The sequence below is a fragment of the Nomascus leucogenys genome, chromosome 8 (genome assembly GCF_006542625.1).
Source record: "Nomascus leucogenys isolate Asia chromosome 8, Asia_NLE_v1, whole genome shotgun sequence".
Lineage (NCBI taxonomy): Eukaryota > Metazoa > Chordata > Mammalia > Primates > Hylobatidae > Nomascus > Nomascus leucogenys.
This window is the reverse complement of record NC_044388.1, coordinates 105,129,533-105,157,445: the sequence shown is the minus strand read 5'-3', so window position 1 is coordinate 105,157,445 and position 27,913 is coordinate 105,129,533. Positions and strand designations below refer to the sequence as shown.

Sequence of the window (27,913 nt, the reverse complement as noted above, 5' to 3'; positions counted from 1 at the left end):
AAATTAGCCAGGCATGGTGGCATGCGCCTGTAATCCCAGCTACTCAGGAGGCTGAGACAGGAGAATCATCTCTTGAACCCGGGAGGCAGAGGTTGCAGTGAGCCGAGATGGCGCCAGTGCATTCCGAGACTCCGTGGGGAGGGGAGGGAAGGGGAAGGCAAGGGAGTGGAGGGGAGGTGAGGGGAGTCCAAACAGGGGATGCCCAGTGCCTGGCATGGTGGGACTGGTGAGGGGTCTGGCATGGGGTGAATAGGAGACTGGGCAGAGGGGCTAAAGGGAGTTGGGGACATTGTTTGGGTCCAGGCGGAATGAGTGCACAGGCCAGAGTCATTAGTGGGGTTGTCTAGCACAGGGGAGGAGGCGCGTGGGATGATAAGCTTAGACACCCAGGCTGAGGGTGCTGTAAGTACTGTGGTGACTTTGGAATATAAAATTGGCCGGGGGTGGTGGTACCCGCCTCCAGATACTTGGGAGGCTGAGGCAGGAGAATCGCTTGAACTCAGGAGGTAGAGGTTGCAGTGAGCCAAGATCATCATGCCATTGCACACCAGCCTGGACAACAAGAGTGAAACTCCGTCTCAAAAAAAAAAAGGGGGGGGGGGGCGCCAAGGGCCAGGTGTGGTGGCTCATGCCTGTAATCCCAGCACTTTGGGAGACTAAGGTGGGCGGATCACCTGAGGTTGGGAGTTGGAGACCAGCCTGACCAACATGGAGAAACCCTGTCTCTACTAAAAATACAAAAAATTAGTTGGGCATGGTGGCAGGTGCCTGTAATCCCAGCTACGCTGGAGGCTGAGGCAGGAGAATCGCTTGAACCTGGGAGGCGGAGGTTGCAGTGAGCCGAGATCGTGCCACTGCACTCCAGCCTGGTGTCAGAGTGAGACTCCATCTCAAAAAAATAAAATAAAATAACTGTCCTCTAACTGGCAAAAGGTGTTTTTTTTTTTTTCTCTAGCAGCCAAATAAGCACTGGCTTCCAATGAAGGATGTATTAAATAAATAAATAAATAAATAAATAAATAAATAAATAAAAACAAGCATTGGCCTCGAGATAAGCAACACTCAAACAACTGCAGCTCCTTCAGCTCCCAGATGCTAACTGAACTTCTGTTCTACCAGCCTAACTATAGCTTTCATTGGACAAAAGACTAATTTCAGTTACTCTTCTGATAAGACCAACAGCTGGGTGCGGTAGCTAATGGTTGTAACCCCAATACTTTGGGAGGCTGAGGCAGGAAGATCACTGGAATCCAGGAGTTGGAGATTGGCCTGGTCAATACACAGCAAAACGCCATCTCTATAACTTGTGGTCCCAGTTCCTTGGGAGGCTGAGGCAGGATAATCAATCGCTTGAGCCCAGGAGGTTGAGGCTGCAGTGAGCCATGATTGTACCATGGCACTCCAGCTGGGTGACAGAGCGAGACCCTGTCTCAAAAAAAAAAAAAAGAAGAGGACCACTGGCCATGGACCGGTTCTGGCCAGTTTGCAGAGATTGCCAGTTGTGTGCCTTCATGTCCCTAAAAAATCCTCTTGACATATAGGACCTAATTCACCGCAAAGTGAACATGGGACCACCTTGATGAATATTCGTAGCACCTCCTGTAACCTGTTGAATATGTATGTTTAGTCAACCTATTCAGCATAAAGCTCCTACCACAAGTCCTCCTCCTTCCTGGAGGCGATGCAGGATTTTTCTTGACTTCTTTGTTGGACTTGCAATGGGGGTGCCCTGTCTATGTCGGCCCGCCATGCTCAACCCCTTGCAGGAGGGAGCGTGTGGGCAAGCAAGTGCAGGATCCGGCTGGCTGCTCTGGGCGTGGGCAGAAGGAGGCTCCATGCAGGCCCCACGGAGGTGCCCAGGTCGAGGTGCCTGCAAACCCTGAAGCCCCAGAGGACATGTTACAGTGCTCTCTTAGCTCTGCTGTCCATGGACAGCAGTGTGTTATCAGCTCGGTAGGCTCCTTGCTTTGCCACGTGGGGTGGCTGCTCCTGCCAGTGAGGGCAGAGGGCCAGTATGACAACCTTTTTCGGGTACCCGCACTTGGTGGGTCCCGAGCTCTCGTCTAGTGTCCAAGAAGAATGAAGTCGCCTGGACACTTGAAGGATAGTGAAGGAGGATAATTTTATTTTATTTTATTTTATTTTAATTAATTTATTTATTTTGAGACAGAATCTTGCTCTGTCGCCCAGGCTGAAGTGCAGTGGCCCGATCTTGGCTCACTGCAACCTCTGCCTCCTAGGTTCAAGTGATTCTCCTGCCTCAGCCTCCCAAGTAGCTGGGAATACAGGCGCCCACCACCACCACGCCCAGCTAAATTTTTGTATTTTTAGTTGAGACGGGGTTTCACTGTGTTAGCCAGGATGGTCGCCATCTCCTGACCTCGTGATCTGCCCGCCTCGGCCTCCCAAAGTGCTGGGATTAAAGGTGTGAGCCACCACGCCCAGTGAGAATTTTATTAAGCAGTAGAAATGACTCTCAGCAGAGAGGTGAACTGGAGAGGAGATGGGACGGGCAGGGAATCTTCCCCCGAAGGCTGGCCGCTCCGGATGGCTCCTCCCTGTAGTCAAGCCATCTCCCTGAAGTTAAGCCATTTCTCCTCTGAAGTCCAGCTTCTTCACTCTGAAGTAAAGTCGCCTCTCTCCAGTCAAGCCACTTCTCTCTCCCTACCAACTGAGTCTGGGGTCTGGGGGGTCTTTATAGGTACAGGATGGGAGGTGGGGTGGGCTGTAGGTAGTTTTGGAAAAGGCAACATTTGATTGGTAAAAAGGCACTATTCAGAAAGAACCAATCAGGAGAGAGTAGGCAAACGGATAGCCGTTCTCACTTTGGGCCACAGGATTCAGGCTTTTCAGCTGGAAGGTAGGGTTTTGCCAGGCACCCGCCCCTGTCTGCCTAGTATTTCTCTGCCTTCTGCCTCTGTCAGAGGCATGCTTCCCAGTTTGTAGGATGGTCACCTTGCAGTCTGTACCCTTTTATAAGAAATAAAATCTTTCCTTCTCTAAATGTATACATCTTGATTTTTTTTTTTTTGAGATTGAGTTTCGCTTTTTTTTTTCCTTTTTTTTGAGGAGGACTCTCGCTCTGTCGCCCAGGCTGGAGTGCAGTGGCGTGATCTCGGCTCACTGCAACCTCTGCCTCCTGGATTCAAGCTATTCTCCTGCCTCAGCCTCCCTTGTAGCTGGGACTACAGATACACACCACCTTGCCTGGCTAATTTTTGGATTTTTAGTAGAGAAGGAGTTTCACCATCTTGGCCAGGATGGTCTTGAACTCCTGACCTCGCGATCCACCCACTTTTGCCTCCCAAAGTGCTGGGATTACATGTATGGGCCACCGTGCCTGGCCGGAGTTTCATTCCTGTTGCCCAGGCTAGAGTGCAATGGCATGACCTCGGCTCACTGCAACCTCTGCCTCCCAGGTCCAAGCTATTCTCCTGCCTCAGCCTCCCTAGTAGCTGGAACTACAGGCCCATACCACCACGCCCGGCTAATTTTTGGTATTTTTAGTAGAGATGGGGTTTCACCATGTTGTCCAGGCTGGTCTTGAACTCCTGACTCCAGGTGATCCGCCTGCCTCGGCCTCCCAAAGAGCTGGGATTACAGGCGTTTGCCACCGCGCCTGGCCTACATCTTGATGTTTTTTTGTTTGTTTTTTTGAGACGGAGTTTCGCTCTCATTGCCCAGGCTGGAGTGCAATGGCGCTATCTCGGCTCACCGCAACCTCTGCCTCCCAGGTTCAAGCGATTCTCCTGCCTCAGCCTCCCAAGTAGCTGGGATTACAGGCATGCGCCACCACGCTTGGCTAATTTTGTATTTTTAGTAGAGACGGAGTTTCTCCATCTTGGTCAGCTGGTCTTGAACTCCCGACCTCAGGTGATCCGCCTGCCTTGGCCTCCCAAACTGCTGGGGTTACATGTGTGAGCCACCACGCCTGGCTAGATTTTTTTTAAGTTAACACTGGCTAAATGAATGATATAGTCAGCTATAAACAGATAATAGTAAATAAGTCCATGATCAATACAGACAAATAGAAACAAACACATAGTGAACACAGAAACAAAAACACAGAGAAACAGAGTTGAAGGATTGCAGATGCGTGAATGACATGAAAGTTGATGAAGGCAACATATACATACTGGCCCAAGTACATGACAGGAGGGCCCAGGTAGGTGGAGTTTTGAAAGCTCCCAGGTGATTTAATGTTAGAGCCATTGACTTGTTGACCCAGAACCAGGGCTGGGAGAGGGACGAGGGTCTGGATTTTGAACAAGCCCCCAGGTGACTTGAGGCTCACCCTGCAGAGCCATGCTGGGATAGGTGATAGAAACTGGGGTAAGTATAGAAAGATGAACAAAGCCAGAGAGAAGAGGGTATACAGCTCGGGAACAGAGCTCTCCACTGGGTTCAAAGGTGAAACCTAGGCCGGGCACGGTGGCTCACACCTGTAATCCTAGCACTTTGGGAGGCAGAGGCAGGTGGATCACGAGGTTAGGAGTTCAAGATCAGCCTGACCAACATGGTGAAACCCCGTCTCTATTAAAAATATAAAAATTAGCTGGGCGTGGTGGCACACGCCTGTAATCCCAGCTACTCTGGAGGGTGAGGCAGGAGAATCGCTTAGACCCCGGGAGGCGGTGGCTGCAGTGAGCCGAGATGGTGCCACTGCATTCCAGCCTGAGTGAAAGGGCGAGACTCCATCTCAAAAAGAAAAAAAAAAAAAAAGATGAAACCTAGAGGTAGACAGCAAGGAGAGGTGAAGACCAGTACAAAGCCTCCATCTGAACACTGAGGGAAGGCATCTGGGGGCAGGAGTACCTGTAGGTCATCTCCTTGCCTGGGGCTGTGAGGAGCTGGTTTCAAGGTTATCACACATCTGTGCTCCCAGGGCAGCTCATTCTCTCCACCCTGACAATGACCCAACCTTTGACCTCCTCCTCTCACCACACAGGGTGCTCCAGGCCCCAGCCCCAGGACCCCCTCCCTTCCCGTGACCACCACCCCAACCCTCCTCCAATTTGGGGAAGCCACAAGGCCTCCCAGGCTGACAAACAGCTGTTACAGCAGTGGAGGGCAAGTCCCAAGACTGACTCCAGCTCAGTCACCAAGGTCAGGGCAGAAGAAAGGAGGAGAGGTCAGAGAGGAGGAGTAACGGGAGGAAACCCAAGGGAAACAGAGTGGAAGAAATAGGAACAGGAGGGAGGGGGTGCGAATAAAGAGCGGAGATGAAGAGGCACAAATAGGGGAGAGGCAGCAGTCCTGGGTGGCGGGAGGAGAAAGCAAGAGAGGCCCATTTTAGAGATCTATTGCACATATTGGTGACTATAGTCACTTAGTGACTGGGAGACTGAGGCAGGCAGATTGCCTGAGATCACGAGTTCAAGACCACCCTGGGCAATATGGCAAAACCTCGTCTCTCCTAAAGTACAAAAAATTAGCGGGGCATGTTGGTGGGCACCTGTAGTCCCAGCTACTCGGGAGGCTGAATGAAGCAGGAGAATCACTTGAGCCCGGGAGGTGGAGGCTGCAGTGAGCCGAGATCGTGCCACTGCACTCCAGCCTGGGCAACAGAGCAAGACTCTGTCTACAAAAAAAAAAGTATTGCATATTTCAAAATTGCTAAAAGAGTACATTTGAAATGTTCTAACCACAAAAAAAAGTAGGTGAGGTGATGGATATATCAATTAACTTGATTTCATCATTCCACAATTTCATCACCTTGTAGGCCCTAAATATATATTTATCAATTAAAACTTTTGAAAAGCATTGGTAAGATGGCAAATAATATGTAATTATGGTGTGCACCTGCAATCATCTAAGAGCACATGTGTTCCAGTTTTAATAATAATTTTAGTAAAAGGAAAAAAAGAGACCGGCCCAAGCGGCGGCGGCAGGCGCATGGGGGCAGCAGCGAGCACTGCCCAGCGGGACAACCTGCTCCCCTGACTAACCCCCGCTCTGGCCGCGCCAAGGCCTCACCCCCGCCCATCTAGCTCCGCCCCACTGCCCTCTCGCCCCGCCCCTGTCCCGCCAGCCCCGTCCCCTCCGACTCCGCCCGGCTTCCGCCAACCCGCCCGGCCCCTGCCCGGCCCCCGCCCCTCTAGCTCCGCCCCACTGCCGTCCTGCCCCGCCCCGGCACCGCCAGCTCCGCCCCCGCACCTCTAGCTCCGCCCCGCGGCCTCCGCGCTCCGCCCTGCGCGCTCGGGCTGGCTCGGCGGCTGCTGCGGGCGGGTGCGCGGAGGGCTGGTGCCCCGCAGCAGGTGGGCGGGGTGCGGTTGGCGGCGGCGGCTGGGCCAGGGGCTGCCGGCTGCGCTCGGGCCGTGCGCGGCGGCCGTGCGGGCGCGCCATGGACTTCAACATGAAGAAGCTGGCGTCGGACGCGGGCATATTCTTCACCCGGGCCGTGCAGGTGAGGCCTGGCGTCGCGCCGTGCGCCGGGGGCCCGGATGTGCGGCGGGCGGGGAGCACCCTGCGGCAGACGCCTGGGGACGCGGGGAAGCCCTCCCGGGCTTCTGCCCCTGTCCCCGCCGCGGGCACACCTCTGCCCCCCTGAGCCATTGCTGACCGGAAGAGGGAAAGAGCCCGTGTGGCCCAAGCCGGGCCTTGGCCCTGCTGCCTGGGGCGAGGCACCGGTGCCCACCCTTTGGGCCGGTTGGGTTACCCTGCTCCCCTGGCGCCTGCCCGGCTGAGGAGGGGAGGAGGCACCGGCTGGGTGCTGCCTCCCTGCCCTTGTCCAGCAGTGACTGGCGCCCATCGGGGCATTTAGCGACCTGGGTCCCAGGCTCAGGGACTCATGCGTCCGCCACAACCCGTTCTCCGAGCCTCCGTCTCTGCACCTGTGCAATGGGCGGCTGGTGCCATGAGTCCCTCATGGCCATTTCACACGCTTGGATAGTCAGGCCGGAAGCCAGGAGCTGTTTCTTTTCTGCTCCACGGGAGGTCTGTTTCCTTCGTCCCTAGGCCTGGGGGATGGGGAGAGGGCTGGGGTCTGGCTGGGAAGCTGTCCAGGCCCACGATGCTGAGATTGGAAGAAGTCCTATCCGTTTAGGGGCAGAGAGAAACAGGCAACTCAACATCATGGGAAGACCTAGCGTCAGGTGTGGGTGGGTATGTGCCCTCCTGTGACCTTGGGGGAGGGGCCTTCACCTCACTGGGCCTCAGTTTCTCAGTCTGAAAAATGGGATCAGTATTCCTGCCTCCCAGGACAGATTCAAGGATTCTGTGGGACTCTGCATATGTGTGCTCACCAAAGGCAAGCTCATTATTGGTGTCAACGTGGTTAATAGTGCACCTGTGCAGCATGTGACCTTGGACAAGTCACTTCTCTCAGAGCCCCGCCCTCCCCTTCTGTAAATCTGGTGTAACACCGTGTTTATGGGATTCAGTGGGATTCCGCAGGCCCGGGGCTGGCCCATCCCAGGGTTCTGGGAGCAGGTCCTGTAGTCTTGTCATCGTTGTTGTTTCTGTTGAGTACAGTTTTCTCTCCCCATCCCCCCATCCCCCCCATCCCCCCCCCCGCACTCCCCTCCCCAGGAGCCCAGACCCAGCCAGCAACCCGTTAGTCATGTTTACTAGAAAGTGCTGTGTCCCGTTGAGGATTAGCATCTCAGCGAGAATTCACTGCTTAATGTGTTCCAAGTCTGGTGGGCAGCCCCAGCCCTAGTGGAGATGCCAGGATCCCAGAGCCCCTCGGATTGGACGGCCCCAGTCCATCTGGGAGGGGGGAACCCACTCTGCTGTTGGTATGGCAACCACACTATCTCCCACATCTGGGAAGAACCTGATCTGCCAGTTCCCTGCTAGGACTGGGGCCCTGCTGCCTGACCTGGCCAGGGCTGTCAGGACCTAGGCAGAGCAGGGCCTAGGTGTGGCTCCGCTTGGTGGGGGCTGCCCCACAGGGTCACTGTTACTGGAGTGGGAGCCAGCAGTCAGGCCCCAGCCTCGGGGTGGGAGGGAGGGAGCTGAGAGCTTTATAAATAGAGGCTTTCTCTGCTCTGCACGCCCACCCCACTGCTGCCATTTTCCGGGGAGCAGCCTCGGACTCCAGCACCAAACCCCTTCCCCTTGGCAGGATTGGGGCAGAGTGGCAGGCCAGGGGATAGAGAGGCCTGAAATGTGACCTGGCAGGAGAGGCCACAGAGGGGCTCTGCTTGAGACCTAGCTGGCCTGGATGGGAGACAGCCAGGAGGGATGGGAGAGGGGTTCTTTATGATCAATACATGTGATGGGCTCAGGAACCTCCCAATCCTTGCAGGTATGAGAAACAACTTTAAGAGCCTCCCCGATCCAGCAAGGAACAAGGCCTTGGCCCTGAGATGAGGATCCAGAGGGCAGGATCCCTTTTCTATGGGTCATTCTGGGATGGTCTCCTGCATGGAGGGCCCCTGAACTGTGCCCAGAAAGTAGGGAGGGGCTTGTGACGTTGGTCCAAGTGGCAGGAGCAACCCAGATAAGGGCACCGAGGCAAGAAAACCTAAAGGCAGATTTGGACAAGACGCCAGTGTGGGTGGGAGAGGGCAGGAGGAGTGATAGTACTAATACTATTAGTAGTAATTGCAGTAATAGTAATAGTAGTGGTAGAAGTAATACTTATAAAATCCAGAGAGGTGGTGGCATCGTCATCATGGAACTAGGCAGGCTGCAGTAGACATGGGATGGATGCCCTCTAGTTTGGGAAAGCCTGGTAGAACTTCTCACCTGGGCAGATGTGGCCTGTAAGGGAGGGCGGGGTGGGGAGTGCTGCTCTCAACCTTGGTAAGGAGGGGAGGTGTTGAGGTGCACATTTAGGGTGATGCCCTTGGTACCATCAGGGTAGCTCCTGAGAGCTGAGGAGGGATGTGAGGGAGGCCGGCCTGCCTGCCTGCCTGCCTCCCTCCCTCCCTCCCTCCCTTTCTCCTTTCTTCCTTTTTGTTTTTTTTTTTTTTTTTTTTTTGAGACAGCGTCTCATCCTGTCACCCAGGCTGGAATGCAGTGGCACAATCTCGGCTCACTGCAACCTCCACCTTTCGGGTTCAAGTGATTCTCCTGCCTCAGCCTCCTGAGTAACTGGGATTATAGGCACCTGCCACCACTCCTGGCTAATTTTTTTTTTTTTTTTGTACTTAATAGAGACAGGGTTTCACCACGTTGGCCAGGCTGATCTCAAACTCCTGGGCTCAAGTGATCCTCCTGCCTCGGCCTCCCAAAGTGCTGATATTACAGGCATGAGCCACCGTGCCTGGCCTTTTTTTTTTTTTTTTGAGATGGAGTCACTCTGTCATGCAGGCTGGCGCAATCTCAGCTCACTGCAGCCTCCACCTCCCTGGTTCAAGCAATTCTCCTGCCTCAGCCTCCCGAGTAGGTGGGATTACAGGTGCCCACCACCACGTCATGCTAATTCTTGTATTTTTAGTAGAGGTGGGGTTTTACCATGTTAGCCAGGCTGGTCTTGAACTCCTGCCCTCAAGTGATTCACCTGCCTTGGCCTCCCAAAGTGCTGGGATTATAAGCATGAGCCACCATGCCTGGCTTGCTTGCTGTCTTTCTTTTTTTTTTTTTGAGACGGAGTCTTGCTCTGTCACCCAGGCTGGAGTGCAGTGGCGCAATCTCGGCTCACTGCAAGCTCCACCTCCCAGGTTCATGCCATTCTCCTGGCTCAGCCTCCCGAGTAGCTGGAACTACAGGCGCCTGCCACCACGCCCGGCTAATTTTTTGTGTTTTTAGTAGAGATGGGATTTCACCGTGTTAGCCAGGATGGTCTTGATCTCCTGACCTCGTGATCCGCCTGCCTTGGCCTCCCAAAGTCTTTCTTTTTTTAAGGCAGGTTCTTGGGTCTGTCACCCAGGCTGGAGTGCAGTGACATGATCTTGGCTCATTGCAACCTCCGCCTCCTGGGCTCCCACCTCAGCCCCTTGAGTAGCTGGGACTACAGGTGGGTGCCACCATGCCCAGCTAATTTTTTTTTTTTTTTTGAGACTGAGTCGCGCTCTGTGGCCCAGGCTGGAGTGTGGTGGTGCAATCTGGGCTCACTGCAAGCTCCACCTCCCGGGTTCACACCATTCTCCTGCCTCAGCGTCCTGAGTTACTGGGCCTACACGCGCCCACCACCATGCCCAGCTAATTTTTTGTATTTTTAGTAGAGAAGGGGTTTCACCTCGCTAGCCTGGATGGTCTCAATCTCCTGACCTCGTGATCCGCCTGCCTTGGCCTCCCAAAGTGCTGGGATTATAGGCGTGAGCCACCGCGCCTGGCCTTTTTTTTTTTTTTTTTTTTTTTTTGTAGAGATGAGGTCTCACTATGTTGCCCAGGCTGGTCTTGAACTCCTGGGCTCAATCCTTCTGCCCACATCGGCCTTCCAAAGTGCTGGGATTATAAGCATGAGCCACTGCACCCAGCCAAAGTTTTTCATTAATGATGGTGATAATAATACTAGCTAACATGTATCACCCCCATACTGTGTGCTGGCCAAATAGTCAATGAGCTAGATCCTCTTATCTGCATTCTCCAGGCAGGGGCTCTCAGGTCCAGAAGGGAGACTTTGCCTCTCTGAGCCTTGGTTTCCTCATTTGGGAAATGGGGTGAACACCACCCCCCGCTCAAAGGACTGGGTGAGGTGACAGAGCCACGACGGGCCGAGGAAGTCTGAGCCTCTGCTCTGGAACGTCTCATTTTGGGGAGTGAGAAGAGGAAGAGGAGGCAGAGCCAGCCGGGGTGGGGGAGGGAGGAGGAGGCCAGGAGCAGCTGGCCCAGGCAGGAGCTGAGGCCATACCCCTGGCAGCTGGGCCCTCCCAGCCCTGCAGGGAGAAACCCAAGCTCTGCTACATAATTGATGGCTGCTGAGCTCCTGGTGGCCGCCCAGCCCGCCACCCCCCGCCGCAGCTGCAGCCGACTGCAGCCAGGGATGATTCATGGCTGACCGACTCCTGCATGGCCCTGCCCCTTGCTCAGCCTCAGTGCCAGCATCTGTGAAATGGGAAATGGCCCTCCTTGTGTTAGAGGTTGATGAGGTCATCAGGAAACCCTTAGGACAGGGCTGGCCAGCAGTCTTTGTTGTTCCTTATCTTACTCCTGCAGGTCTTCACCCTGGCTGTGACCTTGGGCAAGCTCTTTCCCTTAGCTGGAGAAGGCCTTGGTGTCCCTGTTTGGAAAATGGACACGTGTTCCAGGGCCCTCTTAGATCAGAGGGGCCAGGACTTGGACCAGTTTCTGGTTGTTCCTAGGTATCCCCCGCGGCTTCTGCCAGCTTTGATGGGGATCCATACGACATCCGGGCCCTGGGTGTGCCCAGCCGCTCGCTCTGATAGGCTGGCAGTGTTTCCGTCTACCCTACTAGGTGGCCAAAGCCAACTGTTTGGCCATCCTCCCTCCCTGCATTCCCCTTCCTTCCCAGACGTCTCTGCACCCATCAGCTCGTAGCACCGGTGCCTTACATGGGGCAGCAGCACCCTAGTAGACCCAGCCTTTATGTCTCACCCACATCTTTCCTCTTTCATCCTCATAACCTATGAGGGAGGTGCTGTTATTCCTTTTTCAGCTCAGGAAACCAATGCTCAGAGAGGCAGAGCCCCTTGCCCAAAGTCACACAGCTTGACAGTGGCAGAACTAAGACTTAAATCAGGTCCTTCTGAACCCCGACCCTGGGTTCTTCCCCTCCCTCCTCTGGCACCCTCTCCCTAGCAGCTCCCAGCTGCCCACGGAGCCCCCTGATAACCCCAGACCCTGCTCCCTGCCCCGTTTGTCCCGAGCACTTTCTACCAAGTCCTCTCCTTCAGAGTCAGGCTCAAAGGACCCTAGGGCTGGCCTCCCCAGGGTTCCTCACCGCACTAAGCTGTGTGCCAGATTGTGTATGAATGTGCATTTTTGTGGGGAGAGAGTGTAGCTTTCATTGGATTTCCAAAGAAGCTGTGATTCCCACACTCTTGCCCAGCCACCTCGTTTCACAAAGGGGAAAACAGTGAGGCCCTGCCAGGTCACACAGTATCACCCTCGGAGCCGGTTCCTTGACCCTGGGGCCTGCCTGGGTTCCTGCTGGTGGGGAGGGGCAGTCCTCCCTTTCCCCACCACTCCCCTACCTCCTTCTGAGCCCTCCCCACTCCGTGGCCTTCCCCTCTGCGTAGTTCACGGAGGAGAAATTTGGCCAGGCTGAGAAGACTGAGCTTGATGCCCACTTTGAAAACCTTCTGGCCCGGGCAGACAGCACCAAGAACTGGACAGAGAAGATCTTGAGGCAGACAGAGGTGCTGCTGCAGCCCAATCCCAGTGAGTGTGTGTTGGTGGGCCCGGGGAGGGACGCAGTCGTGGGGCAGGGATACAGTAGGAGACCTGGCCCTGCTGTGGCACAGGTGGGGCGGGGCTGCAGCCAGGGTTTCAGCTAGACTCTTGGGCTCAAGGCTGTTGAAGAGGGACAGTTAAAAGAAAATGGGGGACTCTGTGTTGGGCTGCCAGACACTCCAGGGCAGTGGAAATACTGAGTTTTGCACAGAAGAGTTAAAATGCCTGGAAGCTAAAACACATGTGGGAGAAGAGGCAGGCAAAACACGCACCTGGTTGGTCACTCTCTGTTTTTTTTTTTTTTTTTTTTGAGGTGGAGTCTTGCTCTGTTGCCCATTCTGGAGTGCAACGGTGCCATATTGGCTCACTGCAACCCTTGCCTCCTGGGTTCAAGCAATTCTCCTGCCTCACCTCCTGAGTAGCTGGGACTACAGGCACATGCCACCACGCCCAGCTAATTTTTGTAGTTTTAGTAGAGAAGGGGTTTCACCATGTTGGCCAGGCTGGTCTTGAACTCCTGACCTCAAATGATCCACCCGCCTTGGCCTCCCAAAGTGCTGGGATTATAGGCAGGAGCCACCGTGTCCGGCCCAACCTGGTCACTTTCAAGAGGTCAGCAAGGCCCAGAGATGAAGGGACTGCCCGGAGCACACCCAGGCAGGCTCCCAAGGTCAAGCAGAAGCAACCTGCAGGACTTCTGGGGAAAGGAGGGTGGCTCCAGGTCATGCTGTGTGTCTGCCTGTAAATCTGCTCTGTGGCTCATTGAGGGGCCAGATAACTTTTGGGTGCCAGGAGCAGAGAATTGTGCAAGCATGTATTATGTTCTGTAATCAAATTAATAAGGGAGAAGTGGACGGGCTCTGGCTTCCTCCTCTGTATAGTGCTGGGTCAATCACAACAGTCTCAGGGTTGGGCATGAGCAAGAGAGTATTCTGGAAGTCAGCAGGCCAGGTGCACCTGTGGGCAGGGCTGGGTATGGGTCTGTTTCTGTTTCATTTTTGGGCTTGAACTAAGGAGCCCTGTGGCTTTGGCTGCTGTCTCCCCACAGGTGCCCGAGTGGAGGAGTTCCTGTATGAGAAGCTGGACAGGAAGGTCCCCTCAAGGGTCACCAACGGGGAGCTGCTGGCTCAGTACATGGCAGACGCGGCCAGTGAGCTGGGGCCGACCACCCCCTATGGTGAGCAGGCCTCACAGCCAGGGACTAGGGGTCATGGTCTCTAGCTCTGATTCTCCCTCCCTCCCTTCCTTTGTTTTTTTACTTAAAAAAAAAATTATACAAATAATACCTGAATTCATTCTAAATGTAAAAACTCTATGCAGAAAAAAAGAGTAAAAAATGGAATCTTAACCAGTTTTGGTTTGTGTGTGTGTTTTTTTGTTTGTTTGTTTTTGTTTTTTTTTTTGAGGTGGATTCTCGCTCTGTCGCCCAGGCTGGAGTGCAGTGGTGCGATCTCGGCTCACTGCAAGCTCCACCTCCCGGGTTCCCGCCATTCTCCTGCCTCAGCCTCCCGAGTAGCTGGGAATACAGGCGCCCGCGACCATGCCTGGCTAATTCTTTTTGTATTTTTTAGTAGAGGTGAGGTTTCACCGTGTAGCCAGGATGGTCTCAATCTCCTGACCTCGTGATCTGCCTGCCTATGCCTTGCAAAGCGCTGGGATTACAGGTGAGAGTCACCTGTGGTGAGCCACCGCACCTGGCCTATTTTTTTTTTTTTTTTTTTTTTTGAGCCACAGTTTCACTCCATCACCCAGGCTGGAGTGCAGTGGCGCGATCTCAGCTCACTGCAACCCCTGCCTCCCAGGTTCAAGTGATTCTCCTGCCTCAGCCTCCCGAGTAGCTGGGACTACAGGTGCCCGCCACCACACCCAGCTAATTTTTGTGTTTTTAGTAGAGGCAGGGTTTCACCATGTTGGCCAGGCTGTTCTCGAACTCCTGACCTCAAGTGATCCGCCTGCCTCAGCCTCCCAAAGTGCTGGGATTACAGGTGTGAGCCACCGCACCTGGCCTATTTGTGTGTTATTTTTTAATGGAATCATATTGTGTGCTATCTGGGAACCTGACTTTTTTTTTTTTTTTACTTGGAGATGGAGTTTTGCTCTGTTGTCCAGGCTGGAGTGCAGTGGCGCAATCTCAGCTCACTGCAGCCTCCGCCTCCCGGGTTCAAGCAATTCTCCTGCCTCAGCCTCCCAAGTAGCTGGGATTACATGTGCCCACCAGCACACCTGGCTAACTTTTTTGTATTTTTAGTAGAGACAGTGTTTTACCGTGTTGGCCAGGCTGGTTTCCAACTCCTGACCTCAAGTGATCTGCCCGCCATGGCCTCCCAAAGTGCTGGGATTACAGGCATGAGCCACCGCACCCGGCCGGAGCCTGACTTTTTAACTTGACATCATATTACAGGTATCTTTTCACTGAAGCATTTATAGAACCATATCCATCTTTTTTTTCATTTTAAACTTTTATCCAAGTATAAGCTATATATCATAAAAGGTGTTTAAGTATATAATTCAATGATTTTTAGTAAATTTACAGAGTTGTACAAACATCTCCACAATCTTTTTTTTTTTTTTTTTTTTTTGAGGCAGAGTCTCACTCTGTCTCCCAGGCTGGAGTGTGGTGGCGCAATCTCAGCTCACTGCAACCTCCGCCTCCTGGGTTCAAGCATCCCAGGTCCTCCCTCAGCTATCCGAGGAGCTGGGATTACATGTGCCCGCCACCACTCCCAGCTAATTTTTGTATTTTTAGCAGAGACCAGGTTTCACCATGTTATCCAGGCAGGTCTTGATCTCCTGACCTCCGGTGATCCACCCACCTCAGCCTCCCAAAGTGCTGGGATAACAGGCGTGTGAGCAACTGCGCCCAGCCAAACTTATTTATTTTTTCTTTTCTTTTTTTTTTTTTTTTTTTGAGACGGAGTCTCGCTCTGTCGCCCAGGCTGGAGTGCAGTGGCGCGATCTCGGCTCACTGCAAGCTCCGCCTCCCAGGTTCACGCCATTCTCCTGCCTCAGCCTCTCCGAGTAGCTGGGACTACAGGCGCCTGCCACCACGCCCGGCTAATTTTTTGTATTTTTAGTAGAGACGGGGTTTCACTGTGGTCTCGATCTCCTGACCTCGTGATCCTCCCGCCTCGGCCTCCCAAAGTGCTGGGATTACAGGCGTGAGCCACCACGCCTGGCCTTATTTTTTATTTTCTATTATCTTTTTTGAGACAGGATCTGGCTCTGTCCCCCAGGCTGGATTGCAGTGGTGCAATCTCAGCTCACTGCAACCTCTGCCTTCTGAGCTGAAGGCATCCTTCCGCCTAAGCCTCCTGATTAGCTGGGATTACAGGTGTCCACCACCATGCCCTTCTAATTTTTATATTTTTCTGTAGAGATGGGGATCTCGCTATGTTGCCCAGGCTGATCTCAAACTCCTAAGCTGAAGTGACCTCCCACCTTGGCCTCCCAAAGTGCTGGGATTACAGGAGTGTGCCACCGTGCCCGGCCCACAGTCTAATTTAAAGAACATTTCTATCACACCCCAAAAGTCCTTCATGTCTATTGTCAAGCCCCATTTTCACCTCCAGCCAGCCAACCACTAACGTGTTTTCGGTCCCTATAAGTTCATCTTTTCTGAACATTTTATATAAATGGAGTCATATGACATGTTGTTTCTTGCATTTAGCTGTTTTTACCTAACATAATTTTTTTTTTTTTTTTTTTGAGACGGAGTCTTGCTCTGTCACCCAGGCTGGAGTGCAGTGGCGCAATCTCAACTCACTGCAAGCTCCACCTCCCAGGTTCATGCCATTCTCCTGCTTCAGCCTCCCGAGTAGCTGGACTACAGGCGCCCACCACCACACCCAACTAATTTTTTGTATTTTTAGTAGAGACGGGATTTCACCATGTTAGCCAGGATGGTCTCGACCTCCTGATCTCATGATCCACCCGCCTTCGCCTCCCAAAGTGCTGGGATTACAGGCGTGAGCCACCGCACCCAGCAGTTATTTTTTTATTTTTATTTTTTGAAACAGAGTTTTACTCTGTCACCCAGGCTGGAGTGCAGTGGTACAATCTCAGCTCACTGCAACCTCCATCTCCCAGGTTCAAGCAATTCTCCTGCCTTAGCCTCCTGAGTAGCTGGAATTACAGGCATCAGCCACTACGCCTGGCTAATTTTTTGGTTTTTCAGTAGAGATGGAGTTTCGCCATGTTGGCCAGGCAGGTCCCGAACTCCTGACCTCAAGTGATCCACCCACCTCGGCCTCCCAAGGTTCTAGGATTACAGGCATGGGCCACGGCACCAGCCTAGCATAATATTTTTGAGGTTCATTCTTGTAGCATATTTAGGGACATCATTCCTTTTCATTGCTAACAGTATTCTATTGCATGGATATACCACATTTTCTTTATCCTTTCACCATTGGATAGACATTTGGGTTCATTGTTTCTCTATGAATGTTTGCATAAGATCCTTTGTGGGAATATATGTTTTCACTTCTCCTAGTGAAATTCCACCTATGAGTGGAGTTGCTGGGTCATATGGTAAATTTATTTTTTATTTTTATTTATTTATTTATTTTTTTGAGACGGAGTTTCACTCTGTCGCCCAGGCTGGAGTGCAGTGGCACGATCTCGGCTCACTGCAACCTCCACCCTCCGGGTTCAAATGATTCTCCTTCCTCAGCCTCCTGAGCAGCTGGGACTATAGGCACATGCCACCACGCCCGGCTAATTTTTTGTATTTTTAGTAGAGATGGGGTTTCGCCATCTTGGCCAGGCTGGTCTTGAACTCCTGACCTCGTGATCCACCCACCTCGGCCTCCCTAAGTGCTGGGATTACAGGCGTGAGCCACTGTGCCCGGCCTCAGGTAAATTTAACTTAACTCTTTTTTTTTTTTTTTGAGACGGAATCTCTGTCACCCAGGCTGGAGTGCAGTGGCGCAATCTCGGCTCACTGCAACCTCCGCCTCCTGGGTTCAAGTGATTCTCCTGCCTCAGCCTCCCGAGTCGCTGGGATTACAGGCACCTACCACCATGCCCAGCTAATTTTTTGTATTTTTAGTAGAGATGGGGTCTCACCATGTTGGCCAGGCTGGTCTTGAACTCCTGACCTCGTGATCCGCCCACCTTGGCCTCCCAAAGTGCTGTGATTACAGGTGTGAGCCACTGCGCCCAGCCAATTTAACTTAACTTTTTAAGAAGTTGCCAAACTGCTTTCCAAAGTAGCTGTATGATTTTTTTATTCCTGTCAGTAGTGTGTTGTTTCATTTTTAGATATTTGTGGATTTTCTGGGTTTTCTTCTATTGTTGATTTTAACTTAATTCCACTGCGATCAGAGAATGTATGAACATGTTTTGTATTTTTATTTTTATTTTAGCATTATTATTATTTTGAGATGGAGTCTCGCTCTGTCGCCCAGGCTGGAGTGCAATGGCGCCATCTGGGCTCACCGCAAGCTCCACTTCCCAGGTTCAAGGGATCCTCCCACCTCAGCCTCTCGGCCTTCTGAGTAGCTGGTATTATAGGCGCGCACCATCACACACCTATAATCATACCCAGCTAATTTTTGTTTGTTTGTTTGTTTGAGATGGAGTCTTGCTCTGTCGCCCAGGCTGGAGTGCAGTGGCATGATCTTGGCTCACTGCAACCTCCGCCTCTCGTGTTCACGCCATTCTCCTGCCTCAGCCTCCCAAGTAGCTGGGACTACAGGCGCCCACCACCATGCCAGGCAATTTTTTTTTTTTTTAGTGGAGACGGGGTTTCACCGTGTTAGCCAGGATAGTCGATCTCCTGACCTCGTGATACACCCGCCTTGGCCTCCCAAAGTGCTGGGATTACAGGTGTGAGCCATCACGTCCGGCGTATTTTTTGTATTTTTAATAGAGACGGGGGTCTCACCATGTTGGCCAGGCTGGTCTCAAACTCCTGATCTCAAGTGATCCGCCTGCCTTAGCCTCCCAAAGTGCTGGGATTACAGGCATAAGCCAGCGCGCCCAGCCTCATATTTTGTATTGTTTTAATCCTTTTAAATTTATTGAGACTTGTTTCATGACCTAGTATATGATCTGTCTGGGGAATGTCCTAGGTTCACTTGAGAAGACGTTATATTATGCTGTTGAGAGTGCAGTGCTGTACAGATGTCAGCGAGGCCACATCGGTTAATAGTGTTCAAGGCTTGTATGTCCTTGCTGATTTTGTCTTGTCCTATTCATTATCAAGAGTAGACTATTGAGGCTGGGCATGGTGGCTCACGCCTGTAATCCCACCACTTTGGGAGGTCAAGGTGGTTGATCACCTGAGGTCAGGAGTTCAAGACCAGCCTGGCCAACATGGTGAAACCACGTCTCTACTAAAAATACAAAAAATTAGCTGGGCGTGCTGGTGCACATCTGTAGTCCCAGCTACTCGGGAGGCTGAGGCAGGAGAATCGCTGGAACCCGGGAGGCGTAGGTTGCAGTGAGCCAAGAGCGCGCCACTGCACTCCAGCCTGGGAGACAGAGCGAGACTCCATCTCAAAAAAAAAAAAAAAAAAGCAGAGTATTGAAGTTTCCAACTATTACTGTTGAATTGTCTATTTCTCTCTTTGTCAGTGTTTGCCTTATGTATTTTGGAACTGTCTTAGGTCTGTATGTTTATATTTGTGCATCTTCCTGATGAATTGACTCTTTTATTATAAAATACTACTCTTTGTCTCTAGTACTATTTTGTCTTAAAGTCTATTTTGTCTGGTAGTAGTATAGCCACGTTAACTCTCTCGTGGTTACTGCATACATTTGTTTTCAGCCCATTCATGTCTTTAAATTTAAAGTGTATCTTTGGATTTTTTTTTTTCTGTCACCCAGGCGGGAGTGCAGTGGTGCGATCTTGGCTCACTGCAACCTCCACCTCCCGGTTTCAAGCGATTATCCTGCCTCAGCCTCCTGAGTAGCTGGGATTACAGGTGCTCGCCACCATGCCCGGCTAATTTTTGTATTTTTAGTAGAGACAGGGTTTCACCATGTTGGTCAGGCTGGTCCTGAACTCCTGACCTCATGATCCGCCCACCTCAGCCTTCCAAAGTGCTGGGATTACAGGTGTGAGCCTCCGCACCTGGCTGTATCTTTTTTTTTATTTTTTTAAGACAGTCTTGCTCTTGTTGCCCAGGCTGGAGTGCAGTGGTGTGACGTTGGCTCATTGCAACCTCCGCCTCCTGGGTGCAGGCAATTCTCTTGCCTCAGTCTCCCAAGTAGCTGGAATTACAGATGCACACCACCACACCCAGCTAATTTTTGTATTTTTAGTAGAGATGAGGGTTTGCCATGTTGTCCAGGTTGGTCTCGAACTCCTGACCTCAAGTGACCCACCCACTTTGGCCTCCCAAAGTGCTAGAATTACAGGCATGAGCCACTGCGCCCGGCCTTGCCTTCACTTTTGAAGGATTGTTTTGCTATGTATAGAATTCCTGGATGAACAATTTTTTCTTTACTTTGAATATATCATCATACTGCTGTCTGGCTTCTATTGTTTCTAATGAGAAAACAATTCATCTCATTGTAGCTCTCTTGTATGTGATGAATCAAACCATGTTTTTTCTTTTCTTTTTTTTAAAGACAGGATCTTGCTCTGTCACCCAGACTGGAGTGCAGTGGTGCAATCATAGCTTACTACTGTAGCCTCAAACTCCTGGGTTCAAATGATCCTTCCGCCTGGGCCTCCCAAAGTATTGGGATTACAGGCGTGAGCCAGCGCGCCCAGCCTCTTATTGTTTCTTCAGATATTTTTTCTGCCTTATTTTCTCCTCCTCTTCTGGGACTCTTGTTACTCATATGTTGGTTCACTTGACAGTGCCCCATAGGTTCTGAGGCACTGCTCATTTTTCTTATTATTATTTATAATATTTTTTATAAAGATGAGGTTTTGCCATGTTGCCCAGGCTGGTCTTGAACAGCTGGGCTCAAGCAGTCTGCCCACCTTGGTTTTCCAAAGTGCTGAGATTACAGATGTGAGCCACAGCATCCAGCCCAGTAGTTTTTCTTGATTAAATGCTTTTCAATTTGTTTTTTGCCTTGGTCAATTTGCAGAGTCCAGAAATGGATGTTTTTGACAATCGTGTCCAGTTTTCTTTCAATTTGTTTTATTTTCAAAGAGATAAGGCCTCCCTATGTTGCCCAGGGTGGTCTCAAACTGCTGAGCTCAAGTGATGCTCCCGTCTCGGCCTCCCAGAGTGCTAGGATTATAGGTGTGAGCCACCGCACCTGGCGTGGTGTCCAGTTTTATTGTAACTTTTTTTGGGAGGGGATTTGTTGAGCTCCTTTCTCTGACATTCTGGAAGTCTAACCCCCATCTTTATAATGGCTGCATTGTGTTCCATATTTTGGCTGTCCCATTGTTTATTTGTCAGTCCCCAGTTGATGGTGTAGTGTAGATTGCTTCTACTTTTTCCCAGGCAAAGCATTCTGCACTGAGCACCCCGGCCCTTGCTCTTCAGCAAGCTCTTCCTGAGCCCTCTTATGCTGCCTGTAGATCAGAGTAGCCTGAGCCTCACCTTCTTCCTCACCCTTCAACTCTGTTTTCTCAGGGAAGACACTGATCAAGGTGGCAGAAGCTGAAAAGCAACTGGGAGCCGCAGAGAGGGATTTTATCCACACGGCCTCCATCAGCTTCCTCACACCCTTGCGCAACTTCCTGGAGGGGGACTGGAAGACCATCTCGGTGAGGGCCCTGGGACTATTCTGCTTCCTGGTAACCATGGCCGTTCCCTCCTCAGAGCCTCTGAGCACAGGCTCTCTTCCAGTGCTAGGGCTACAAAATTCCTGAGGCCTCCCCAGAGAGGGCTCCTTTGGACTGAGTGACCTCCTATCTCTGGGCCTCAGTTTCCCTGTCTTGACTTGATAGTCCCCGGCACCAATCTTGCCATGCATGGCTCAGGGTCTCCCAGGGCAGCCCAGGGTCTCACTGTCCCCATGCCCTGCCCTGTAGAAGGAGAGGCGGCTCCTCCAAAACCGGCGTCTGGACTTGGATGCCTGCAAAGCGAGGCTGAAGAAGGCCAAGGCTGCAGAAGCCAAAGCCACGGTAGGTGTCCCCGCACCCCGCTGGCCTCCTGGCCCAGGCTCTGGCTGGAGCCAAGGGGTGGTGGCATGAAGGGACCTGGTATTTGGCATGACCTCTGTCCCCTCTCCCTGGCTGGAGATGCCTGGCTGGGGGCTGCTGGGCTGAGCCTCTCTGTCCCTGCCCACAAGGGAGCCTTGGTGGCCCCCGAGCTCTGGTTCCCGGGGAGACATTTATGGTGTGGGCGGACCAGCAGTGCCCCCAGCTGGGTGCACCACCCCTCCAGGCAGCTGGAGTCTCCTGCATGCCCTGCCCTCCTAGATGCTCGGCTCTGTCCCCGGCTCTGCCCGGGCATGGCACCTTCTTACTAACTCTACTACTTGCTGCTTGAATGTCAGGCCCAGGGTCCCTGTGCTCAGGCGCCCCCACGATGGTGTGGAAAACCTGGGAGCTGGACCGCCCGCTTGCTCAGGGCCGTGTCTGGGGGGCCCCATGAGATTGGATAGGGCCTGGGCCATCTGGCGCCCCCTTCACTCTAGCTCACTGAGGCCTGTTCAGCCTGGCTGGGTCAATGGGATGCAGCCTGGGACAATGTGCCCAGGGCGAGGCCAGGATTGGAGGAGCTGGGCCCAAGGGTGAACACCCTCCTGGCACAAGAGGTTGCCGGGGGTGCCGGGCCTAAAGGCTGCCTCACACCTTGCAGAGGGAACTCCCAGGCCCAGGGCCTGCTAGGGAGATGGCTACCTGTGGCTGCCAGGTGATTAGCCGAGGGAGGCCAGGCCTAGCCTGGGCTCACAGCTGCACATGCACCTTGCGTTCCCCTCCCATAGTGTGGCCCCAGAGCCAGCACTGCCCCTGGCGAGAACCGTCTCAGGTCACTCAAGTGTGTGGGGTCTAGATCAGAGGCAGGGGTATAGCTGTTTCTATCTTGGGGTTGGCTAGGGTGACCCGTGCCTATTGGGATGACCTCTTGTAAGGCACCTGAACAGGACAGTCTCCCCCGTCACTCAGGGCCAGACAACGTCTCTGGAATAACTCAGCCAGAACACACTCTCCATCAGCCAGGCCAGGGGAGCCTTTCCTTAGTCATTGCAGTGGTGTGACCTCTCCCTCACCTGGTGGGACTGGACAACCTTACATCCTGGGGTTGGGCCAGGCCACCCTTTCTAGAGCTAGGACTCAGGCAGCCCCAGGAACAGCATTCCGGAGGACTCAAGCTCCACAGCTCTGTCCCCTTAAGCACGCACACGTTAGGACTCTTCAGGAGGGCAGGCTGTGGTGCCTCCCTCTGCCCGACCGCCTGGTGTCCCCTCCCACTGGGGCCTGGGGGGCCTGCTCCTGCCTGCGCTGTGGACTCACTAACTCTTTGTTTTTGTTCCTTTCCGTCCTGCTTTGGGTAACTTGGCTCAGTGTGAGGGAGATGTGAGTATACCTGTCCCACGCGCTGTGCTGCTTCCGGTCTGCCCATCTTGCCCGTGGACCCACGGTGCCGTGGCCAGCCCACGTCCTTGGGGCATTTTGCAAGCAGCTGGTCTCCCCACCAGAGCCTCTACTGTGCAGGGCCTCTGGTTTAGGGGGGATGCCAGGCGTTGGGGCCTGTGAGTCAGCTTTTTGCAAATGTTGGACACCTGTCACTCTGTCTGCCCATGCATCCTTCTGTCCACCCTCATTGTTGGGAGGGGCCTGGCCCTTGATGCAGGAGCGAGAGATGTGGTGTACGGATTCTGGGATGGAAAAAGCCATCCCAGGTGGGGGTGGGCTGTGTTTGCGGGACCCTGGGGCATCTGAGTGCCATTGGTCTGGGGAGGAGGGGGCTGTTGCCCCTTGGCAGAGGAGAGCCCAGCCTGTGACTTGCTCAGGCAGCCTCGGCCATCTCCTCACTGCATTTGCTCTCCTGGGCTCCAGTGCCTGCAGCCACTTGATCTTTGTCTGGACTCTCCAAGTCCCTAGGCCCCTCATCTCCAGGTGGTTGGAGTCGGGAGAAGGGGGTTTGTGTTGTGTTTGTATCCCCGTCCCTGGGGTCAGGCCTCCTGGCATCTCCTTGTGCAAGACTCTGGGGTAGCCTCCTGACCTCGACCCTGGCCCAGGGTGACCCCCTCCCCACATGAACTCTGTTCCCCGCCAGACGGTGCCTGACTTTCAGGAGACTAGACCTCGTAATTACATTCTCTCGGCCAGCGCCTCCGCGGTAAGCGCTCCCCACCCCCACCCCACCCCTCGTCCTCCTCTCTCCCCACGTCCCACGCCACTGCCTCTGACTGCACAGGAGCTAGAAGCCAGTGGGTAAGGTGGGGGCACTGCCATGTGATCAGGTCAGTCCTGAGACACTGGGGAGGGGCAGCAGCCCCCACCTCTGTCCACAGCCTGGCCCCGGTGCCCTGTGGCCATGGAGCTGGACTTGTTTCACTCTGCAAAACGCTGGAGCTGGCAGCAGGGCCAGCTGCACTGAGTAGTGTGGAGAACTCAGGGCAGCAGCTGTGCCATCCCCAGGGCCCCTCCACCTCCTGTTGTCTCTGAATGCCAGGCCCTGGGGAGTCCCTGAGGATAGAGGAGGAGGCCTGGCCGTGCCTTTCCGGAGTTCACAGACCCCTAAAGATAGGAGGCAGGGACGGCGGTGTAGGCCTGGAGAGCGCCTGGGGGGCGGGAGGGCCTGAGGCTCTGCTAAGGCCCAGAGGTCCTGGAGCAGGGCATGTCTTGTCCTGAGGAGGCTTAGGCAGGGCCCCCAGGGCCCCCAGGGGAGTCGGGGCAGGAGGTGGGGAGGACAGGATCGTGGAGGCTTTGCATGTCCTGGTGTCTGTTGGTTTTTAAGCTTTCTTGGGAAGTCTGGTGTTTCCTATGTAGTTTGGGGACTAGGCCACACCTCTCCCTCATGCTTGTCACCACTGCTGCACCTTGTCTGCCCACTTCTTTCCTTCCCACCCCTGGGGGTGGGACCCTCACCTCTCTCGTGAGCATGCTGCCTCATGTCTTTCGTGCCGTCGTTCTGTGGCTGGGTGACTGTCCCTCAGGCCGCCAACCCTAGTTGGCTCTCACAGCAACTTCCAGTGCTCCTGGATGGGGACTTCCTAAGCAGCATGGGGGCCACACGGGCGGGCGACGCACACTGGCCTGGGTCCGCATTCCCTATTTCAGGCTGTTGTCTCGGGTCAGATCTCCGGAAGCGGCAGGAGCGCTGGGTCTCCTGGTCGTGGCCAGGCAGCGTCTTTCTTCAGGGTCTGGATGCCACTTCCTGCCTCCTCCCTGTGCCCAGTGGAAGGAGAAACATCCTAGAGGGTGGAGACTGCCCTGTTTTTTCTTTTGCCATTGAGTCCCAGTGTGACTCAGGCACGAGGCTGCCCTTCTCTGCCAGAGGACAGAAAGGTTCAGTGACTGGCCCAGGGTCACACAGTTCTGCCTCCCAGCCCTCCAGCCTGAGCCAACAGTCAGGACGGGGTGGGGACACTCGGTCTCTCTTGAGACCCCACTCAGAGTCTGGGGCTGACACTGTAGGAGAAATATAAGCAGGACTCCCGCTGGCTGCTCCCCTCCTGCATGAGGCATGTTAGAGGGACTGGGACCGCCAGCCCCCAGCTCCCATGCTGGGCCTCGGCCCAGTCTCAGCTCCTGTTTGGGAGGGTGGGGCAGAGGGGCAGGGGGGCAGAAGTTGAGTCTGGGAGCTGGGACAGGGCACAGACTCTAGGGTCCAGCTGTCCTCCTCTCCCCTCCCCTGCTGGCCACTCCTGCTGCTGTCTCCACAGCTCTGGAATGATGAAGTGGACAAGGTAAGTTGGGGCCTGGGGGGCTGGGCTTGGGGAAGAAGGGGTGGCGGGGTGCAGGCACACTTGCTGCTGTGGGGTCTGATCTGTTTCTCACTCTGCCCCACACCCACTGGGGAGGGGTTACTGCTTTCCCTCCCTGGGCCTGTTTCCCTTCTGTGGGGAACTGTTTTCTCCACAGTACCCTGTAGCACACAGTAGGCCCTCAGGATGCACTTGCTGGGTGGATTTCTCCGATGGGTGATGGAGGGAGGGTCTGTCACTGCAGCTGCCTGTGGGGTCCTGAGTGGGGCTCTAGCTTCTCTGGGGTTGGGGCTTCAGGTATGAAGTCAGGCATAGACCCAGAAGGCTCTCTGTGTTCCCAGGGGAAAGGGACAGGCGGCTCCCAGGTAGGCTCCAGGGGAAGACTGCGGGGAAGCTGGTGGGTGGTGTGTGGGTACTCATGGCTGCCCTGCCCTGCCCAGGCCGAGCAGGAGCTCCGCGTGGCCCAGACAGAGTTTGACCGGCAAGCAGAAGTGACCCGTCTCTTGCTGGAGGGAATCAGTAGCACTCATGTGAGTCCCCCTGCCCACCCTCACTAAAGCCCAACCCTCAGCAGGCACCAGGTGTGCCTGAACCACAAGGTCAGCAGGGCTGTCCCAGAATGGCCCTCACAGAGCAAGTCCCACCGGGGAGGGTGTGGGCGCAGGGGCAGGGCACCCTGGAATGCCGGAGCAAGGTCTGGTAGAGGACGGGGATGGGGACGGAATTTTTTGTTCTGAGGGCGGGAGGTTAGAATTCAGCCTCTGGCCTCTTCCCCACAGGTGAACCACCTGCGCTGCCTCCACGAGTTTGTCAAGTCTCAGACAACCTACTACGCACAGTGCTACCGCCACATGCTGGACTTGCAGAAGCAGCTGGGCAGGTGCGGGGCCAGCACTGCTGAGCCCACTGGGGCCCCCTGGCTCCCATACCCTGTCCGTGGGCAGCATGAGCTCCTCTGGGCAAGTCCTGTGACACAAAGCCGGGTTGGAGGGCTCTGCCGGAACCCACTCTGGGCCCGGGCACCTCATGTGTATGAGGGTGGACTGGCTGGCCTTACTGACGGCCGAGTTCCCTGGAGCCCTTGAGGGTTTCTAGGGAATGCCTGGGCGGGGAGGATGGCAGGGACCAGGGGGTGGGGCCATCTCACCCTTCCCTTGCTTTGCTTCTCCCTTTGTGCTGCCAGCTCCCAGGGTGCCATGTGAGTAGCCGGGGCTGGAGTGGGGCTCCTGGGGCTGGGGAGGGGAGTTTGCCTCTGGGGTCCCTTCTGGGACTCCCACCTGCTAAGATGTATCCCTCCTCTCCAGATTTCCAGGCACGTTCGTGGGCACCACAGAGCCCGCCTCCCCGCCCCTGAGCAGCACCTCACCCACCACCGCTGCGGCCACTATGCCTGTGGTGCCCTCTGTGGCCAGCCTGGCCCCTCCAGGGGAGGCCTCACTCTGCCTGGAAGAGGTGGCCCCCCCTGCCAGTGGGACCCGCAAAGCTCGGGTGCTCTATGACTACGAGGCAGCCGACAGCAGTGAGCTGGCCCTGCTGGCTGATGAGGTGGGCCTGGTGCCACAAGGTGGGGCAGGAATGGGCTGGGTGAGGAGCAGCCTGGGCGCTCGGATCAGGCACATGGGGCCTGGAGGGGCCCTGTTGGGAAAGCGGGGACCAGCAGGTTAAAGAGGGCATCTCTAGCTCTGAGGAAGTGATTCCTGCTCTGCTGGGTCTCTATGGAGCAGGTGAGATGAGCGCCAGCCACTGAAGGTGTAGCACATGCCATGGGCCACGGGGAGGTGGCAGCTCTGTCCCCACTTAGTCCTGGGGCCAGTTCCACCCTTGGCCAGGCCATGACCGTCCTCTACTGCCATCTCTGCAGCTCATCACTGTCTACAGCCTGCCTGGCATGGACCCTGACTGGCTCATTGGCGAGAGAGGCAACAAGAAGGGCAAGGTCCCTGTCACCTACTTGGAACTGCTCAGCTAGGCAGGCCCCCCCGTCCCCCCGCATTCTGGCCTGGGCAGGAGAGGATGGGCGCAGCCCTGCCACTTGTTGGTTGGTGACACAGCTGTTCAGAGTGGGGAGAAGAATTCACCCCATTCTGTCCCTGCCCCTAGTCACCTAGCTGTGAGGGTGCCTGAGGCTGAATGGCCCCACCCCTCCCCCAGCCCTGCTTCTGACCTGTGGCTCTGGAGCCCCTGCCCCTGCCTGCATCCCCGAGCACCCCACCCTCCCAGCTCCGCTAAGGAGGGAGGGGCTGTCTGCAGCAGCTGCACTCAGCACCTAGGCCAGGGTGGGGCCGCCGCAGATGGGCTCAGGAAGCCCCAGGTGCACTCAGCGAGAGCCCTGCCTTTCGGTTGCCAAAAGCTGCATCGGGGGAATGCGGCGAGGCACACAGGGCTCTGGCAGCCCCTGGGGACTAGGCGCTGCCCCTGGGAGGGGAGAGCCTGGCCAGGGCTGGTGTTGGGCCCGGAGCAGCATCTTCCGGTGCTATCCTTCCCTCCCACCCCTCACAGCTCAAGCCAAGTCCAGCGGCCGCAGCCTCCACCTCTCCACACTCACTTTTTATCTGGTGTTTTTACTTCTGCCTGCATTTGCTCTCTAGCCAATAAACCCTCCTTGTGTGCGAGTCACCTGGGCTCCTGTCAGGGCCTGGCCCTGAGGGTGGGAAAGGGAAGGGTAGACTCACCCTCTGCCAGAGTGAGCAGGGGCCCTGCAGCTGCCCCGGCCCCCAGCTCTCTAAGTTGGGAAATGCAGCCCTCCCTGTCTTCCACGGGGCCTGTCCCTCTCAGAGGGCAGTGCTGTTCCTGGACATGAAGCCGCACAAGGAACGTTTTATTCCTAAGAAAAAGTTTCCTAAATTTGGATTGTGGAGCGGACTGTAGAATGCGC

The 27,913-nt window shown here is 54.5% G+C and overlaps 1 protein-coding gene across 9 annotated transcripts; it reads left to right on the top strand.

Moving 5' to 3' along the window:
- The first annotated feature begins 6,162 nt into the window (after nucleotides 1-6,162).
- Nucleotides 6,163-27,882, top strand: SH3GLB2 (SH3 domain containing GRB2 like, endophilin B2). 9 transcript variants are annotated; one of them, XM_030817988.1, is made up of 13 exons: nucleotides 6,163-6,406; nucleotides 12,093-12,234; nucleotides 13,295-13,423; nucleotides 20,790-20,923; nucleotides 21,191-21,283; nucleotides 22,670-22,681; nucleotides 23,385-23,447; nucleotides 24,997-25,020; nucleotides 25,479-25,568; nucleotides 25,818-25,918; nucleotides 26,222-26,236; nucleotides 26,343-26,583; nucleotides 26,900-27,882. In XM_030817988.1, the coding sequence occupies exons 1-13, from the start codon at nucleotides 6,344-6,346 to the stop codon at nucleotides 27,005-27,007; spliced, it is 1,215 nt and encodes a 404-aa protein (XP_030673848.1). In that variant the 5' UTR covers nucleotides 6,163-6,343; the 3' UTR covers nucleotides 27,008-27,882. The 9 variants fall into 9 exon arrangements, with proteins under 9 accessions (XP_030673848.1, XP_030673843.1, XP_030673849.1 ...); XM_030817983.1 differs by having other exon boundaries at nucleotides 6,163-6,936; nucleotides 26,900-27,866; XM_030817989.1 differs by lacking the exon at nucleotides 22,670-22,681 and having other exon boundaries at nucleotides 26,900-27,866.
- Nucleotides 27,883-27,913: the final 31 nt, after the last annotated feature.